Genomic DNA, 17,099 nt, shown 5'->3' with positions numbered 1-17,099 from the left:
CAAACTATGATCCACTGCAAATACTCCTAATTTCCAATTCCCACATCCTCTGTCAACATCCATTGAACATGATAACAATTGCTTCAAATCTGAAAGGCAAAATCAAACTATGATCCACTGCAAATACTCCTAATTTCCAATTCCCACATCCTCTGTCAACATCCATATCAAAGCAAAGCACATCCCCAACCTCGTATCACCAGAAGCCACTCACTCCGCCATCCGCGAAGAAGGACGAGCACGACGCTCCGGATTCCGCCGAGCAATCTGATACTGCAAAGGCAGCCCATCCTCCCCGATGGGAACCTCAGGCTCATCCACGTGCCGCGAAACCGAACCCCTCTCGGTACCCGGCGACAAAGTAACCTCAGAATCACTCCAGGAAACATCAACCTCATCGCGAGAACGTTCGCGTCCACGGAAAGGCAGAGCTCCAAACCTACCATCAGAAGCAATATTCCCAGCCCGTGTTCCATCAGCTGGAGCGGAAGTAGAAGCAGAACCAAGATTGACCAACGTCTCCGCAGCGCAAGCTTCAGCACTCATATGCTTAAGAGATCCGGATCCCAAAATCCCCTGGCGAGGAGTCGAACCCGCACGACGCCTCCTGGAAGGTTCCTCGACGTGCATACTCCCAAATGAAGAATGACCACGGTCCCCTGCGCGCCGGTTGATGCATGCGCGGCAGATCTGCCAGCCGCAGGTGTTGCAGCGGGACATACCGTCTCTGTTCCGTTCGTTGCCTTCGTCGCATTTTGCTGTGTGGGCCGCTACATCGGAGAAGGTCACGAAAACTTCCGGTGTGCTTGTGCGGCTAAGGCGGGCAGTCGAAGGTTGTGGAGTTGGTGTTCCATTTTCTGAGGGAGGGAGGTCGAAGTCGATGATAGAGGGCGACGGAGCTATAGGTACGTGCTGTTAGTTGCTTGATTTCTTTGTGGGGGTTTTTTTTGAGGTGTATGCGTACCCTCGTGTACATGGCGGTTTCCGGGCAGGATGGGAGGTTGACGACGACTAGCCACAGGTATGAGTTCGTCTTGGTGGGTGAAGACCTATTGTGTTGACAGTCAGTCAGAAAGATCCGTTGATTTGATGGTTGTTTTATACACACGCCGTGAGAAGTAAAGCCCGATTCCTGGAATGGCTAGTGAGAGTTAGTGCCATGCCCAGAGGAGATGGTAGAGGTATACCAACGTTGCATCTCAGATCAGAAACGTCGTGCCCTCGGACAGGATAGAAAGGATAGAGATTTGGGAGCGGGTGGCTATTAAGCCCGTTGACATATTGCAAAGGTAATCGACGTCCAGCAAGAGCATCGTCTGTTTTACCGTCACCCATCAGAAGGCTTGGTCTGCCATGGCTAGCCCAGTAGGCATCCAAAGACGCGTCGAGTTCGCCGATGGAGGGCACCCGCTCGTGGTCCTGTTCTTCTGACATCTTGAATACCTTTGATGGTCAGTGTTGGTTGATGAAGAGAAATTTCGTGGCAAGGTGTAGATACCGAGATGTCTACCGTGAGATGATAAATGGACTTCGAAGTCCAGGTGAGAGGAATCCTAAAGAAGGGACAAAGAGTCACCTCTTCCCTGGATGGTGATTCTTTGGAGGATCAACTCAAGTTGATGTCTTCACGGGGTTTTATGATTAATGGAGATAGAAGTAAGTCTCCAGTGATGCGTTTCCTCGAAGATAAAACGAGAGAGTTAGAAGAGAGAGGGGGAGGGAGGAAAGATGGAGGATGGAAGGAAGATGCCAAATGAGTAGGCTTTATTTATGCGTAGTCTCAGGGTCAAACAATCAGATATTGAGATGGTATATTGTATTCGAACGGGGATTTCCGTTTCATTGGAGACAAACAATCAGTACTCGACATTGATACCAGATTTGCAGTGAATGCATCTCAGGCGCGAGGGTATTGCTTCTAGTATGCGCTCAGTTGAGTGCTATTATTTAGTCGATCCAAAGCTTGTGCATCTAGTGGCTTTTCTATTACCTGGAGGAAGTGTAGAATGGAAACTGGCATTGCGTATTCTAGGAAAAGATATGAATGCACTGCGGAGGCTACAATATCAGTTAGGGCTAACTTCGCGCCAAGTGATGCATGGTCTGTGCTTTTATATAGCTCGAGAATCAAACGTCATATAGTAGTTGACATTTCATGAGTAATGGCCATAGGAGGTTTAGAGCTCCCTATCAGGAAACAGGATGATGGCTAGAAATATAGTACGGGTCATGAGGGTGCTTCAGGCGATGGTTTCTTATAGCGGAAAAGTTGATGTATGACTCTCCGAAGAAGGCTATTGCTCCCAATCACCTCCAACTACGAAAACAAAGATTGTTTGGAAAAGTTAGAACATGGCTGGCATATTTTTTGAAGACTATTTTATCTGAGGCATTTCTCATATAACAGCTGCTGCATGCAAAACCTTAGAACCATCACGCATTCAAAACGTCAACATCCAATTCTTGGAGACATCATTTTATTCATTTGTGGGCTGTAGATTCATTGTTAGTGATATGGGCTCCTCGAAATTACAGGATATTAATAACATACGAATTCCTTCCTCGGGCATGGGTTCAACGCCGGCAATCTCAGCGGCAGACTTCTCAGTGGCAGCGGACTTGTCATCCTTCATCATAGGGAAGGCCAGGACCTCCTTGATACTGTAGTTGTCGGTAAGGAACATGACCAGGCGGTCAATACCCATACCCCAGCCACCGGTAGGAGGCAGACCGTACTCGAGAGACTGGCAGAAGGTCTCATCAATCATCTGGGCCTCGTCGTCACCCTGGTCCTTCTGGTTGGCCTGCTCCTCGAAGCGCATACGCTGGTCGAAGGGATCGTTCAACTCGGTGTAGGCGTTGACAATCTCCTTCTTGCAGACGAAGGCCTCGAAACGCTCGCAAAGACCGACGTTCTGGCGGTGGTATTTGGCAAGAGGGGACATCATCTGGGGGTGACCGGTAATGAAGGTAGGGTTGACACAAGTCTCCTCAATGAATTCGCCAACCAGCTTGTCGAGCATGCGGGCGTTAGTCTGAGGGGGGGAGCAGTCGACCTTCATCTTCTTCAGCATGCGCTTAAGGAACTCGTTGGTCTCCTGGGTGTGGAGCTGGTCACCGGGCGGGAACTTCTCGCCACAAGCCTCCTCCAGAGCAGGAATCATCTCCACTCGCCTCCAGGGCGCCTTCCAGTTAACGTTGTAGGTCTCGCCAGACTGGGTGTGGAAAGTGGTCTCGTAGCCACCGGTGATTTTCTTGACCAGGCCAGAGATCAATTCCTCGGTCAGGTCCATGACGTCGTAAACATCTGCGTAAGCCCAGTAGAACTCACAGGTGGTGAATTCGGGGTTGTGAGTAAGATCGATACCCTCGTTACGGAACTGACGGCCGAGCTCGTAGACACGCTCGAGACCACCGACGATCAGCATCTTCAGGTAGAGCTCAGGAGCGACACGCATGAACAAGTTCATGTCAAGGTCGTTGTGGTGAGTGATGAAGGGCTTGGCGGTGGCACCACCGGCAATGGCGTTCATCATAGGGGTCTCCACCTCAGTGAAGTCACGGCTATCAAAGAATTGGCGAACGTAGCTGACAATCTTGGCACGAGTGCGGAAGATGTCGCGGGAGCGGTCGTTCATGATCAAATCAAGGTAGCGCTGGCGGAAACGCTGTTCCTTGTCCTGGAATCCGTAGTGCTCGGATGGAATGGCGTGCAGGCAAGGAGCCAGGAGGATGACTTCGGTAGCGAAGATGGAAAGCTCACCATCGTCACGGTTCTTAGGAGAAGTGCGACCGGGGAAACCGACAATACCGACGATATCACCACGGCGGAGGAGCTCGTGCTGCTCTTCGAAGGGCTTGCCAGTGGCATTCTGGGCCTGACACATGACCTGGACCTTGACACCCTCGGCGCGGATATCGTAGAAGTTCAGCTTGTTACCGGAGGTACGCTTGGTGAAGATACGACCAGCGATGCGAACGGTAACATCGGTCTTCTGTTCGCCCTTCTGGAGACCCTCATAGTCCTTCAGGAACTGGCGGAGGTCGGTGTCGACCTGGAACTTGTGAGGGTAGGGATCGGGCTGCTTGGTCTCGCGCAGCTTGTTGATTCTCTTGCTGCGAATCTCGAAGTATTGCTAGAAAAGACATGTTGATTAGCCTCAACTACCCCGCCATGCGCGCACAGCACCAGTCACTCACGTTAGGGGTCAGGTTGGCCTCATCATCCTCAGCGGAGGTCTTCTTCTCGGCCTTCGCCTTGGGGGGCGCGGCGGCCTCCTTCTCCTTCTTCTTGGCATCATTCTCGCGCTTCTTCTGGCGTCTCTTCAATTCGGTCTTGGAGACCTTCTCGCCAGTAACTTCGTCGAGTAGAAGGTTGGCCATAGAGACCTCAGCCTCCTTAACAGGGTTGGAGTCCGCCATAATGTCTGTGTTGAGGAAACAAAAGTGGATGGTGGGATGAAGGAGGGACACTTGAATTTTTGGGCGGGATCGGCATCCCGCCTGATTGGGCGTCAGTAGAAAGTCCTCTCTGACTCATCTACATAGACTCACTGCTTTGATGCTTCAATCCTGCATGATCATATGTGAGCTACAGACCTCGTTCTGCTCTTAATTATGCTCTTTTTCTCATCTTTCTGTCAGTTCACAGATACTCGATTGGGAACTTAGGGCTTAGGGCATTGCAGTGGGGTTTTACCCCGCCATGCCATTTTCGGTTACTAAGACGATCTATACAACCTCATGTTATGGGTATAACCTCATTTCTGTTAAATACGTGCAATGCATTGGAAAGTATGACTGGGAGATTATTGAAAAGTGAAATAAGACACTGAAAACTGTCCAAAGGCAAGTATTCAATAGGAATCTGTTGAAGGGAGCTCGAGAATTCCACAGAGATGAATCCCCAATATACAATGCGAAAATAGTTAAGAATACCCAGTAAAGAGGTCCAAGTTAAAGGCATTATGCTGATATTCCGTGACATTGGTTTCTTTTCTCTTCACTCGACCAATCCTGTATGCTTCTCATGTTATGGTTCGGCGGTCATTCTAATACCTCCATCCATCCCCGAAAAGCGCAAAAGAATGCGTAGTGAAGTTCCCAAAAGCCTTGTCATATATTTCAGATTACAAGCTTTTGGTCAGATCTGGTGCACCAGATTGGGTTTGTGTTGTTTACCTGTCTCGTCTCCAAGTTAAGACGAACGGAAAACCCCAACTTCCTCTTTTTATCCCTCAGTTCAACTAGTATGCTCTGAGGAATCACGCTACATCTCGTTTTCCAGCTTCTCCCATCTCTAACTCCGTCATCATCTATCTCCTTCTCTCTTCCACATCCCTCCCCCATCCAGCATTCATTCACCTCACAAAGTTCATCTGATTTAGATCTTCCTTGATCGAGTCTGTGACCTGTACAACTTCCTTATTATCTCATTTCATTCTTGGTACGTATATCAGCTGTGTGATATGCCAAGTTGAGCTATCCAACTCACTGTCTGGTCTCCTGGGGTCTTTTCTTGAAACTTACAACTTCTGTCTGCTCAGGTCCAGATTTCATCATGGATTCTACCGGCCGATCACCTGCCACCAAGGAAGAAATGGATCCTTTTTTCACTTGTGAGCATGATCTCGTCAATGAACGAAAACCTTTCTTACTGACTCATTTTGTCTTCCCAGCGAATCTGTCGCTCCGACACAATGTTCCCGCTCAATCCAACCAGCCCATCGAGAAAGGCCCCTTCCACTATTACGCCATGGAAATGAAGAGCCTGGTCCAGAAGATTCAAGATCTCCGCCATCTAGGCATTGAAGACAGCAAGATCGTTCTTCCCAAAATCTGTGTTGTCGGGGATCAGAGCACTGGAAAGAGCTCCCTCATCGAGGGTATTTCTGAGATCAAAGTCCCCCGTGATACGGGTACTTGTACTCGTTGTCCCATGGAGATCAACTTGTCTGACAGCGATGGGCCTTGGCAGTGCATCATGCACATTGCACACCGCTACACATACATGCCAAACAACCGGGGAACACAGCTTCCCAGCAAGGCAAAGCCACTGGGACCTTGGGTTGCTTCAGGTGGCAATGAGGATGAGCACTTTACTACTCTGTTCGAGAAAAATGATGTCAAAAATGCCATTTGGTGGGCACAGCTTGCAGTACTGAACCCACAGATGGACACCCAGGAGTTTGTCCCGGGTAATAATCAAAATACACAGAAGACGGCCCTGGTGAAGTTTTCCCCCAATGCTGTACGGTTGGATATTTCGGGGACCGGCCTGCCCAACCTCTCCTTCTATGATCTCCCTGGCGTTATAAGTCAGACCGAACAAGATGGAGAGAAGTATCTCGTTCGCCTGGTTGAGAATCTGGTCAAGGACTACGTCTCGCAGAAACATTGCATCGTGATCTTAACCCTCCCCATGACCGATGATGCGACGAATTCCAGCGCCGCCCGGATCATTCGTGACATCGAAGGTGCCAAGGAGAGGACGCTGGGCGTTTTGACTAAGCCAGATCGCGTGTCGAATGCTGAATCTTTTGACCAGTGGCTTGAGATTCTGGACCGGAAGAAGTTCACACTTGGTCATGGGTACTTCGTCATCAAAAACAACCCCAATCCTCTTGTCAGCCACGCGCAAGCGAGAATGGAGGAGGAGATATTCTTCACCCAATCACCATGGAACGAAGAGCTTGCGGCATATGGCAACTCTTTCGGAACTGCCAAGCTCCAAATCTCTCTCTCAGAATTGCTTAGAAAGCAAATTCTGGGATGCCTGCCCTCGATAATTGGGCAGATTGACGAGAAGGTGGACGCCATCGACAATGAACTTGGTACTTTGCCCAATCCCCCGACTGAAGATGTCCAGAGGATTCTTTGGGGAAAGACTTCAGACCTTGAGCGCAAAATCCAGCAAGTCTTCGATGGGAACTCAAGCGTGACCCCGGCAGCAAAGAAACCTCTTCAAGAAGAATGGAATAAAGTCGTCATGGAATTTCAGTTCGCCTTGTCGAAGACGCGTCCAGTCCTCGAGATGACCGCGTCTACGGACGAACAGGACCTCGCAGAAGATTCCGACTGCGAGATCTTGATGGTCAGCATATCGCCCAAAAAGCGAAAATTGTCCGCCGACGTCAAAGTCGAGGGGCAAGCTGAGCCAAAGTCGACTTCGGCCTCACCCAAGAAGTCCAGTTTCAACACATCTCTTTTCCAGAACCGCGAAGGAACCGCGCATCGCTTCACATTGAACGCATTGGCAGAGATCAAAGTTCGCTCCAACACGGTGGGAGTGCCAAATCAACTTGATCCCCGCGCGATCGAGAATCTCAACAAGAAAAGCGTAGAGCACTGGGGCAAGCTGACAGCTACTTTTGTTAAAACCCTGCATCGTCTGGTACAGGATATCCTTCTAAGCGCTTTGCACGAGGAGTTCAATCAGTACCACCAAACCGGACTGTATCAAGAGCTTGACAGAATTATGAAGGAATATCTGGTTACCATTCAAGATTCCCACCTCAATTACGCACAGGAGTATTGGCGAAGCGAACATGAGCAGCCCTTTACAATGGCACAGATACAGCATCAGACTCTCATGAGACAGGCATTGGAGACACTGAAGGCTCGACGATTCAGCGCGCGTGCTACTGTCTGGTTGAAAGTGCGGGGCTATGACATGACGGACGAGAAGCTGATCTCGGACAAAAAGAGGAGAATGTCCCAGGAAGAACTTGGTGCAGATCGTTATGCTCAAGAGATTGAGATGATGGCCGTATGTCGCCCCACCGCCAGGCCTTTACTTGACCTTTGACTAACTCTTTCATGTAGAGCTCGCTGGCATATTATGAGATCGCCCGTTCTCGTTTCCTGGATGTGCTGTGCCAGTCTACCCATACCAAATTGATCCGGAAGTGTCGTGCGGAGTTGGTCAACAACATTCGTGACGAGCTCCAGATTTTCGGAGACAACGGTAAGCTCTAAGCACAGAATTGGGAGTTGAAATATCGCTAATTACTATTGACTTAGGACGCGAGCGGTGCCTGGTGCTGATGGCCGAAGACGCCGAGCGTCAGAACCGTCGGGTTTGGTTGCACAAAGAACGGGAGAAATTCGCGAAGGCCCAAGAATGGATTTCGACCCTCAGAAATGAGGATCTTGAGATGGTGGACTCGGAGAGTGCGGAGGCCGGCGGCAATGTTGCATGGACGTCGTCGTGCACACACGCCGAGGCAGAATTCTAAGTATTCATGATCGATTTCATGATTGCTGCAAATGGGAAGCTGTGGCTTCCTCAAGTCTGCTATTGAGGCTTTGCTGTGGTTGTTACTTGTTTGTGGACCCTAATTGATGGCTCACGAGATCTACAATTTGACAAGCCAAATAGATCCAAATGAGTTCGAGAATGAGATACAACTGGAGACTGTTACCAAAGAATGATAATCTAATTTTGTAATATTCAATCTGTGCCCAAAATGGATCATTCTTCTTTTTCATAAGTATACCTGCTCTTTCCCCAGTATAAGGGTGATTGCACGATATTGGGAGCGAAGAGCCAGGGCTTTATTAAGGATGTTAAGAGTCTAATTGGGATACGCATTTGTATACTTTTCTCACTAAAATACCGCCATGAATACCGACTTCCCACTTTTTCCAACCACTTCTTCTATATCCACAATCACGGCGAATTCGACTGACATTGCATCTCCTGTCAGAAGTATCATGCCCGAGTAAGGGGGGCCCTAGTCTTCCTGAAGTGAGCACACACTATTTGTGCCGTGTGGATTGCTAGCATCGCATGGGAACGTTTGGAGGTCCTACTAACTGATTGCAGGCTCCCTTCACCACCACTACCAATCTACGTCGCCACGTGGGAGACCATGGGCTGCTGGTGGCGGACACCAAACCTGGTCCGCTCAGAGATATGGAGCAGCGTATTGTTATGAAGTTTTACGATTCTGCAAAGGCGAAGCATGAGGACCTTGACGCTGTTTCCCAGGCCCAGCGAAGTAACGCAGAGTATGTGATAGTATATTTCTTTTTCCTTTCTGCAAGCTCGTTCATACCGTGAAGATACCTGACACCAATGTCATTACCAGACTGGTATCCAGAGTAGAGTAGTTTAAAGTAGATTAGTGTAGAAGCCGAAAGGAGTAAAACGTTGATGTCAGGTGAGTCCCCCACCGAAACCGTCGTCTTGGCGGAGATCTGCCTCTTCGACTTTGGAGTTTCGAACTTCTCTCATATTCCATACCCTTTTGTCGCAATGCTTCAAGTTCCTGTGCGGGAGCATTCTAGTCAGGCCTCCACCAAGGCCGTGATCTTGGTGAGTGACGGAATGATCGCCGCCGTCCCATAACTGACACCTTGTCCACAGGTCGGAGGTCCCTCGAGAGGTACTCGATTCCGCCCATTGTCGCTCGATGTGCCCAAGGTACGTGCCTGTCTGCTAGTTGATCGTGTCTTCGGATGCACAAAGCAAGGAGCTGACCCGTCGTTCCACATAGCCCCTATTCGAAGTCGCCGGCCACCCCATCATCCACCATTGTCTGAAGGCGGTAGCGAAGGTCCCCGACGTGCGCGAGGTTTTGTTGGTTGGATATTATGATGAGACCGTGTTCCGTGACTTCATCAAGGATGCCTCGAAGGAATTCCCCCAATTCCGCATCTCCTATCTGCGGGAGTACACCGCATTGGGCACCGCAGGTGGGCTGTACCACTTCCGTGATGCGATCCTCAAGGGCAAGCCGGAGCGCCTGCTCGTGCTGAACGCCGACGTCTGCTGCTCGTTCCCATTGGGTGAGATGATGCGCCTGTTCGAAGAGAAGGATGCCGAGGCCGTGATCTTGGGTACACGGGTGTCCAACGACGCCGCGACGAACTTCGGATGCATTGTGTCCGACTCCCACACCAAGCGTGTCCTGCATTACGTCGAGAAGCCTGAATCGCACATCTCCAACTTGATCAACTGCGGCGTGTACCTCTTCGCCACCGAGTGCATCTTCCCTGCTATTCGCAGCGCCATCAAGCGTCGCACCACCCGTCCCCGCCTCCTGTCGTACCCCTCCTCCGATAACCTGGAGTCCTCCTTCGTCGCCGTGGGAGACGACGAAGATGCCGAGAAGAGCGAGGTTCTCCGTCTGGAGCAGGACATTCTCTCCGACTTGGCTGACAGCAACCGCTTCTTCGTGCACGAGACCAAGGACTTCTGGCGCCAGATCAAGACCGCCGGTTCTGCCGTGCCCGCCAACGCCCTTTACCTCCAGAAGGCATTCCAGACCGAGTCCCCCGAGCTCACTGCCCCCTCTGCCACCATTGTGCCCCCGGTCTATATCCACCCCACCGCTACCGTCGACCCCACCGCCAAGCTTGGACCCAACGTCTCGATCGGCCCACGTGTCGTTGTCGGCGCCGGTGCTCGTATCAAAGATTCGATTGTGCTCGAGGATGCCGAGATTCGTCACGACGCTTGTGTCATGCACTCCATCATCGGTTGGAGCAGCCGTGTCGGTGCCTGGGCTCGTGTTGAGGGAACACCTATTCCGATTGGTAGCCACTCGACCAGCATCGTGAAGCACGGCATCAAGGTGCAGAGCATCACCATTCTGGGTAAGGAGTGTGGTGTCGGTGACGAGGTCCGCGTGCAGAACTGCGTGTGCCTGCCTTACAAGGAACTCAAGCGGGTCAGTATCCCCATGACACGTTTGTACGTGCGATTGACTAACATTGTATACAGGACGTCGCCAACGAGGTCATTATGTAAACGTGCAATTATTTGGTCTTTAAAATACCTCAATCTGTCTACCTTTTGGATGGATATTTGTTTCGTGAGCGTAGCCGATCTACAGCGTCTTTTCCCTTTAATTTATCTGGAACCAAAATGAAGAGTCGTTAGATTTGATTTCTCGCATTTTGCTCTGTCTTGTCTCGATGCTTTTGTTCCAGATATCACACATGCCAATAATGAAATGAATCCTTTGAAAGCGCCTTCATGACCCAATTCCTCCAAATGCAATCGGAAGATATATCATAAATTCACCGCTTGCTGTCATCACAAAGAAAAGAAAACCCCATCAATGCATCATCACTCAGCGATACGCCGCAGGATCATACCCCGTATACTCCCTCTGATACGGATCCTGATATCCCTGTCTCCCGCGATGGCTCATACCACCAGCATCATACCCATAATACCCCTGCGCATCACCAGCATGCGCGACCTCCCCATGAGCCCCATGCTCATACCCATGCCCATACCCCTGCGCCCCATGCATAGTAGCACTCGAACTCGCCGGCGGCAAATTATCAAAATCCTGCAGCGCAGGGGTCGCCTCACTCCCACCCCGCTGATGCCCATGACCGAGATTATGAGCATAATGATCATCCATCTTAACATCAAACGCCCCGGCATCATCAAGACCAGGCTGCGAGCCCATAGCGCCATAAGTCCCAAAGCGGTTCTGGCGCCGGCGAACAATAATATCAAGCCATAATGCGGAGATGTGTGCGACCAGGCCGAGGATCGTGAATGTGAAGAGGGCTTTGTAGCTGCGACAGACGGAGATTCCCGTTGAGTTGCCCCAGTGTGTCGTGGTGCAGGATGTTGTTATCGTGCCAGAGAGGGACCAGCAAACTAGGCCGAAGGAGATGGCCCACAGGATGAGGAGGATTATGTTTGCTGTTATTGAGAGTTTTGGGGAGAGGCCGCAGCTGCAGTGGATTAGGGTTGTGAGGAGGATGTTTAGGAGGGAGAGGGCTGCTGCTACGAGGAGCTGGAGGTTTGTCAGTTATGGGTTTTGTAGTTAGTTGGGGTGTTGCTTACCACTAGGAATGAATACGGTAATTTGTATCCATCGGCGTGGAGGTGGTAGATAAACAAGGCTAAGATTGCGCCGACCACGATTGAGGAGAGGAAGCCGAAGAATCGGATGGCGTGGAATGGCAGTGGCGGGTATGCCGAGGGTTTGACTGAGGGTTTTGATCGCATCTTGAGGTAGATGCAAGAATGAAAGATGGAACTGGCAGAGCAGCCCCTACAAAAGACCTGGAGGTAAATATGATCGGCGCTCCACACGGGCGTGCGTCACGGCGCTATTAATAAACGATCTGGGCTGTGCATTGCGTACGGCCCTAACACTTCAAACACTTGGCTATAATAATAATGATACTTCTATTAAATACATGTAAGAGAAAGGCAGGAACAAGGTAAAAACAAGGTAAATAAACTAAGTTCAATTGCTCTGTAGACTGAACCTTGAGAATGTTGTGGCTAACCTTATAACTATGGAATACTTGATGCATGCCGCAGTCTGTTTTATCGTAGATGGAATGTTTCACATTAACAGCCAAGACTCTCTACCACACTTCCAAGGTTCTTAGCATTCTTCCACAACCTAATACCAATTCCCCTAAGGCCACACATACAGTAAATACCAAACACTAACATGTTTAGCTCCCACCGTTGCCGCAGACCGAATCCCGTCCTGCCGATCCTGCTCCACACGGGTAAGATGTACACATTGTTGACAGGGGCAACTGTCGCCACCACAAAGCATCGAGAAACTGTTCGAAGTCTCAGCTGAGAAATTTATACTCAATTTAAGCGCCGTATCAAATTGCGTTTTCCTCTCATAATTTGCTCAGTATGCTTCGGGGCACCCAAGGTCTCGAGGTCGGGACTCTACCTAGGTATGGATTTATGCACTTTTTCAATCCACGGCCCTACCAAACCCTTTAATATTGGAATAGAAATCGGCGATCATGAAAGTTCCCTAGTCAGTATGACGTTTGAAATGCACCTCTCCTCGTCTTCTAGAGTTTCTAATTTTGTCTCATCTAGTCCCTAGTCTAGATAATCCTGATATACCCGCAATCACTAGTTGGTTAGCCACTAGGTCGATAGCTGCGATCACGATGTGCAAACCCCTTTTTCATAAAGAAACACCAGAGCCTTCCATTCTTCATCTCCTGCCAAGGTTGATAGACTAATCTTCCCACGCCTGCCTTAGGTCGCACAAGCCGGCTTAGCGTTGAGCTGCAAAAGATTGATGCGCATCTGTGATGATCTTCGCACTGTAGGAAATTTGAATTATATGCGCCCCGCGCTCGATACCACAAAGTGTATTCCAAGGCGGCACCAATGCACATACAAGAGTTCAAGCGGATACTATCATATACGCGTGCAATATCTGTTCTCTCACTTGGACAGAGGAGGTGATATTTGATCTTGAATACTCTATTCATATCAATCACTATAGGCCTTACCGGAGTGCCAGGTGAATCATGCTACGTCCATATATGGATGCTCTCGAGATGATACGGTATGACAACGATCAATTCCCTCCTTATGAGCTGCAAAGTTTGTGACATAGTCCCCTCAATAAAGGTTTCTGATGATCTCACCGAATAAACCTCCTCTTGGGAAGACCTCAAAATAGAAGTGAGCTAAGATATGACTGCAGGGTCTGTAGACCTTCTCAATAAGTCAGTGGTGGTTCTTGCTTGTGGATGAGATTGTCAACCCTCATTCAACAATACTCAAGTATACATGTATATATATAAATAAATATATATGAGAAGAGCGTTGAAGAGGATTCCATTGTACTTCAACTATCCAAGGCAAGCAGTTGAAGTGAGGTTGAAGTGTATACTTTGAAGCGCCAATCACAAGCCCACCGCCGCGTTATCGATCTGCTGCCTTCGGGACCCCAACATCCCAATTCCCCAATTCCCCCAATTCTCCCATTCGCAGTTTCCCTTTCCTCATTGCAATCTCCCAACCTCAAGTGCAACAAGAAGACAACCAAGGTGTCACAAACGGGTTCTCCCCGCCCTCTTACCCATCAAACCAGCTCCGAAAGCTTGAGATTCCTTTACAGCCCACCATGTCGACCTACGAAAGTACGAGCTCTTCAATCATCCCTCAGAGAAACCCACAAAGCTTACTCTCCTCTTCTAGTCGAACACAATACAACCGATCCCTCAACGGCCCAACCCCCACGTCGCCGTCGCCCCGACCTCTCCACCTTCTTCTCTGCCCTTTCCGAGATCACACCCGCCCCAGACCACAGACCCCATGCCGTGCCCGTGCCAGGAGACATCAGTGCAGCATTCTACTCCCTTGCAGAGGCGCTGGAGATGATGCGCCGCGATGCGGGCGCAGAGCCGCACACGCACGCGCAAGAAGACACCGACAACGGCAATACGGATCACAGCAACGATTTGTTGACCACGATGATCCAGTCGCTTCTTTCGCAGGCGGATACACCACCGCGTGAAGTGGAGGGTGTTAATGAGGAATTCTGCGATAGTAAGATGTTTCCCTGGGCTTGACCAGTCCCTCTAAGCGGGGGAATTTCCTCTTTTTTTAGGATCTACTTTGCTAATTATGCTCAATTCCTACAGTGCTCGAACGCGTCCCCAAAGCCCAGCTTAAAGAATCCGATATTTGCCCTATCTGCAATAACCCCTTCGTGGAAGATCCTTACCCGCTCGTCGTGCAGCTGCCCTGTCACCCTACACACCGCTTCGATATGGAATGTGTGCGGCCTTGGCTACGTCTGCGCGGAACGTGCCCGCTTGACCGGGTGGATTTCGCGAAGCAGCAGAGGGAGAAGGCTGAGGCGCGGAAGAAGCTTGTTGAAGAGGATGAGGAGGAGGAGTGGGATGGTATGTATGGCTGAGGGGATGGGGATGGTTCGGAGTTAAGATATGCATACACAAGGACTAGTCATGGTCTTTTGTGACGAAGTGAAGATGAAGTTGACGATGAAGCATACCTGGTTGTTTTGCCTTACTTAGTATGAAGTGAATGACTATCCATGTTTTCCATACTTTGTGTACATTTTGAACAGCATAGAAAGGGCATATTTGGTGGCTGTTGAGAATTTTTGATTTCTGCATCTCTTACCTACCTTCTTGGTACCAGCACATCACTTTACCAACCGAGGAAGGTTTTGATAATGATAACCGCGATACACCACATAGCCATCATTTTCAACCGCGTTGAAGTCCAGATATTCTGATTTAAGTCCCGAACAATAGTCTCGTCATCTTTTCAAGTTACTCTAGCTTGAATTTCAAGGCTATCGTAGACGTTCTCCCGAAGTGACACCTCCGTCTGTGATAGCCCGGTCATGTCGCTGTATCCCTTTGAAGCATATACTGTGGCGAAGGAAACAAGTTATTGCCTTTAAAGGGCCCAAAGATCTCCAGGTCACTTTAGATCAACTTCGCGTCTCAAGATGGCACCGCGATCTTATGCGTCATCCACTTGATTTACATACGAGGTGTCCCCGACACTCGCAGTTCGATTGGATAAACAATATCTGCCGGTAGCTCGTATTTGTAATTACAGTTCAGCACGGAGTCACACCAACGGTCCATTTGCAGGCCATTCAAAAGAGCCCTGGACTTGGCAAGTTGTTGGAGCAAAGGCGCTGCCTGTTGGAGGGGCTGAGGCGTGGCATTATAAGCGGCACCGTACCCCAACTCTTCAAATCTCATCCTTATGCCCTCCTATCTTGACAGTTAAAGATCGTTATCATTTACACCCACAATGTCGGAAACGCAAGACAGCTTGAGCTCATATGATGGCAGTTGCCACTGTGGGCAAGTTAGCTTCACGGCGCAGCTCTCCTCGCCTATAGGAGAGCAGGTTGTCAATACTTGCAATTGTATAGACAGCATTTTCGGGGTTCAGACAGGGGTGATTAATTGCTAATACATTCGATTTTATATAGGCTCGATCTGCAGTATCAACAGTTATATTATGGTTTATGTTCAAAAGGCCAATCTTACGTTCCATAACAGCGACGATGCTGTCAAGGTTCGTATCATGTCTCCCTATTACTCTTGGTTTCCTTTATGTTCTGATCCAAATCGACGCATAACTAACAACTAGAGATAGGAGTACCGCTTCGGAACCATGACATATCCCCACGGATTCTGTCCTAACTGCGGGACTAGTGTCTATCTTCGAGCTCTTGATGGTGAATACAAAGACATTGTGGCTGTGAATGTAAGGTCCACATAACCACAGTTCTAGTATATCATTAGCTTACCGAAGGTGCAGGGACGAACCCTGAAGGATGTCGATATCAGCACACTGAAGATTGAAGAACTCAATGGAAAAAGGATAAATGCCGGCTAGAGAGCAGAGCCATATTGCTTTTAAGTGCGTTATGTGGAGCCAAACATATCTACACCTCGGAGCATGTACAATGTAGGACCTCATGTGGCTCTGTAGACACTTTTGACTCTTCTCATATCACACCAAAAGATGCTAGGTATACAGCGTGCCCAAGAAACCCTCAACTGGCCTCAATATCAATGTTCGACTGCAAATCCTTTCTCATGAATGCTTCCCACAGCAAGATAATCTGCCCGTCTATCCCTTTTTCTTCTGTAATAGGCTCCTCCTTCCAGGCAACATATCCAAGATCCTCATACCACTTTTGAATACTAAACGAAGGCGGAGAAAGTCCTAGTTTCGCCCATACGCCTCGCCATTCTGGTGCCTCATCATAAACATACCGTTTACTCAACGCTGTCAGTGTAATGAATCGACAGCGTGGGTTTCCAAATCGCTCAGTGGTAGCCACATTTTCCACTAACTTTACTGCACGTTTTCCAAGTCCCAGAGAACGATATTCTGGCAGAATGAAGAAAGAGCTGATAGAAAGTTCGGTCCTGTTTTCGGGTGCAATGTCGGGCTCAAGTAATCCAGATGATGCATCGAGTGATATGTGACCGGCGCGGATAGTCTCATTTCCGGCGCTGGGGTGAGGAATGGTGATCCAAAACAATCTTTTTATGTTTTCTTTTTCTTTCCAGTCTTGTAAGGTTTGTAGGTCCGAATCCCATCCACAAATGATGCGCTGCCTTCTGATCTCGTTGAATTGGCTCTCGTTGTGTAGATCGATAGGTACGAGGTAGCATTTTGATGAAGGCAACTGGATTTCCATGGCTAATGGATTGCATGAATGTACAGAGACGAGAAAAGTCAGTGGGATAATGTTTAAATCAACTCTCAGGGGAAGTAAGAACTTAGAATATAGCGGCGATGACTCGATCAAAACACGTGATTTAGGCTTTTTATGTCGTTA

General features: G+C 49.2%; 7 protein-coding genes across 7 annotated transcripts; 4 read left to right on the top strand and 3 right to left on the bottom strand.

Moving 5' to 3' along the window:
• Nucleotides 1-210: 210 nt before the first annotated feature.
• Nucleotides 211-1,434, bottom strand: PENARI_c022G11165 (uncharacterized protein; the record flags this gene model as incomplete). Its single annotated transcript, XM_022635453.1, has 4 exons — nt 211-899; nt 965-1,049; nt 1,109-1,141; nt 1,192-1,434. 4 exons carry the CDS (start codon nt 1,432-1,434, stop codon nt 211-213), a joined length of 1,050 nt encoding a protein of 349 aa, XP_022484700.1.
• A 1,047-nt stretch (nt 1,435-2,481) lies between these two features.
• PENARI_c022G04147 (lysine--tRNA ligase KRS1) lies at nt 2,482-4,422 on the bottom strand (the record flags this gene model as incomplete). The annotated part of the gene is made up of 3 exons (XM_022635354.1): nt 2,482-2,492; nt 2,552-4,136; nt 4,201-4,422. 3 exons carry the CDS (start codon nt 4,420-4,422, stop codon nt 2,482-2,484), a joined length of 1,818 nt encoding a protein of 605 aa, XP_022484795.1.
• A 1,138-nt stretch (nt 4,423-5,560) lies between these two features.
• Nucleotides 5,561-8,237, top strand: PENARI_c022G02120 (putative dynamin GTPase; the record flags this gene model as incomplete). The annotated part of the gene is made up of 4 exons (XM_022635323.1): nt 5,561-5,618; nt 5,679-7,768; nt 7,825-7,966; nt 8,023-8,237. 4 exons carry the CDS (start codon nt 5,561-5,563, stop codon nt 8,235-8,237), a joined length of 2,505 nt encoding a protein of 834 aa, XP_022484685.1.
• A 385-nt stretch (nt 8,238-8,622) lies between these two features.
• Nucleotides 8,623-9,109, top strand: PENARI_c022G06802 (uncharacterized protein; the record flags this gene model as incomplete). Its single annotated transcript, XM_022635396.1, has 3 exons — nt 8,623-8,703; nt 8,828-9,012; nt 9,067-9,109. The coding sequence occupies 3 exons, from the start codon at nt 8,623-8,625 to the stop codon at nt 9,107-9,109; spliced, it is 309 nt and encodes a 102-aa protein (XP_022484681.1).
• A 150-nt stretch (nt 9,110-9,259) lies between these two features.
• PENARI_c022G01403 (mannose-1-phosphate guanylyltransferase) lies at nt 9,260-10,756 on the top strand (the record flags this gene model as incomplete). Its single annotated transcript, XM_022635317.1, has 4 exons — nt 9,260-9,319; nt 9,371-9,427; nt 9,501-10,676; nt 10,730-10,756. 4 exons carry the CDS (start codon nt 9,260-9,262, stop codon nt 10,754-10,756), a joined length of 1,320 nt encoding a protein of 439 aa, XP_022484775.1.
• A 325-nt stretch (nt 10,757-11,081) lies between these two features.
• PENARI_c022G05112 (uncharacterized protein) lies at nt 11,082-11,980 on the bottom strand (the record flags this gene model as incomplete). The annotated part of the gene is made up of 2 exons (XM_022635371.1): nt 11,082-11,765; nt 11,816-11,980. The coding sequence occupies 2 exons, from the start codon at nt 11,978-11,980 to the stop codon at nt 11,082-11,084; spliced, it is 849 nt and encodes a 282-aa protein (XP_022484718.1).
• A 1,897-nt stretch (nt 11,981-13,877) lies between these two features.
• On the top strand, nt 13,878-16,144 carry PENARI_c022G10480 (uncharacterized protein; the record flags this gene model as incomplete). Its single annotated transcript, XM_022635441.1, has 6 exons — nt 13,878-13,893; nt 13,952-14,302; nt 14,398-14,661; nt 15,735-15,820; nt 15,902-16,012; nt 16,067-16,144. 6 exons carry the CDS (start codon nt 13,878-13,880, stop codon nt 16,142-16,144), a joined length of 906 nt encoding a protein of 301 aa, XP_022484707.1.
• Nucleotides 16,145-17,099: the final 955 nt, after the last annotated feature.

Source organism: Penicillium arizonense (genome assembly GCF_001773325.1).
Source record: "Penicillium arizonense strain CBS 141311 chromosome Unknown PENARI_contig022, whole genome shotgun sequence".
Taxonomy (NCBI): Eukaryota; Fungi; Ascomycota; class Eurotiomycetes; order Eurotiales; family Aspergillaceae; genus Penicillium; species Penicillium arizonense.
This window is presented reverse-complemented; position numbering and strand designations above follow the sequence as displayed.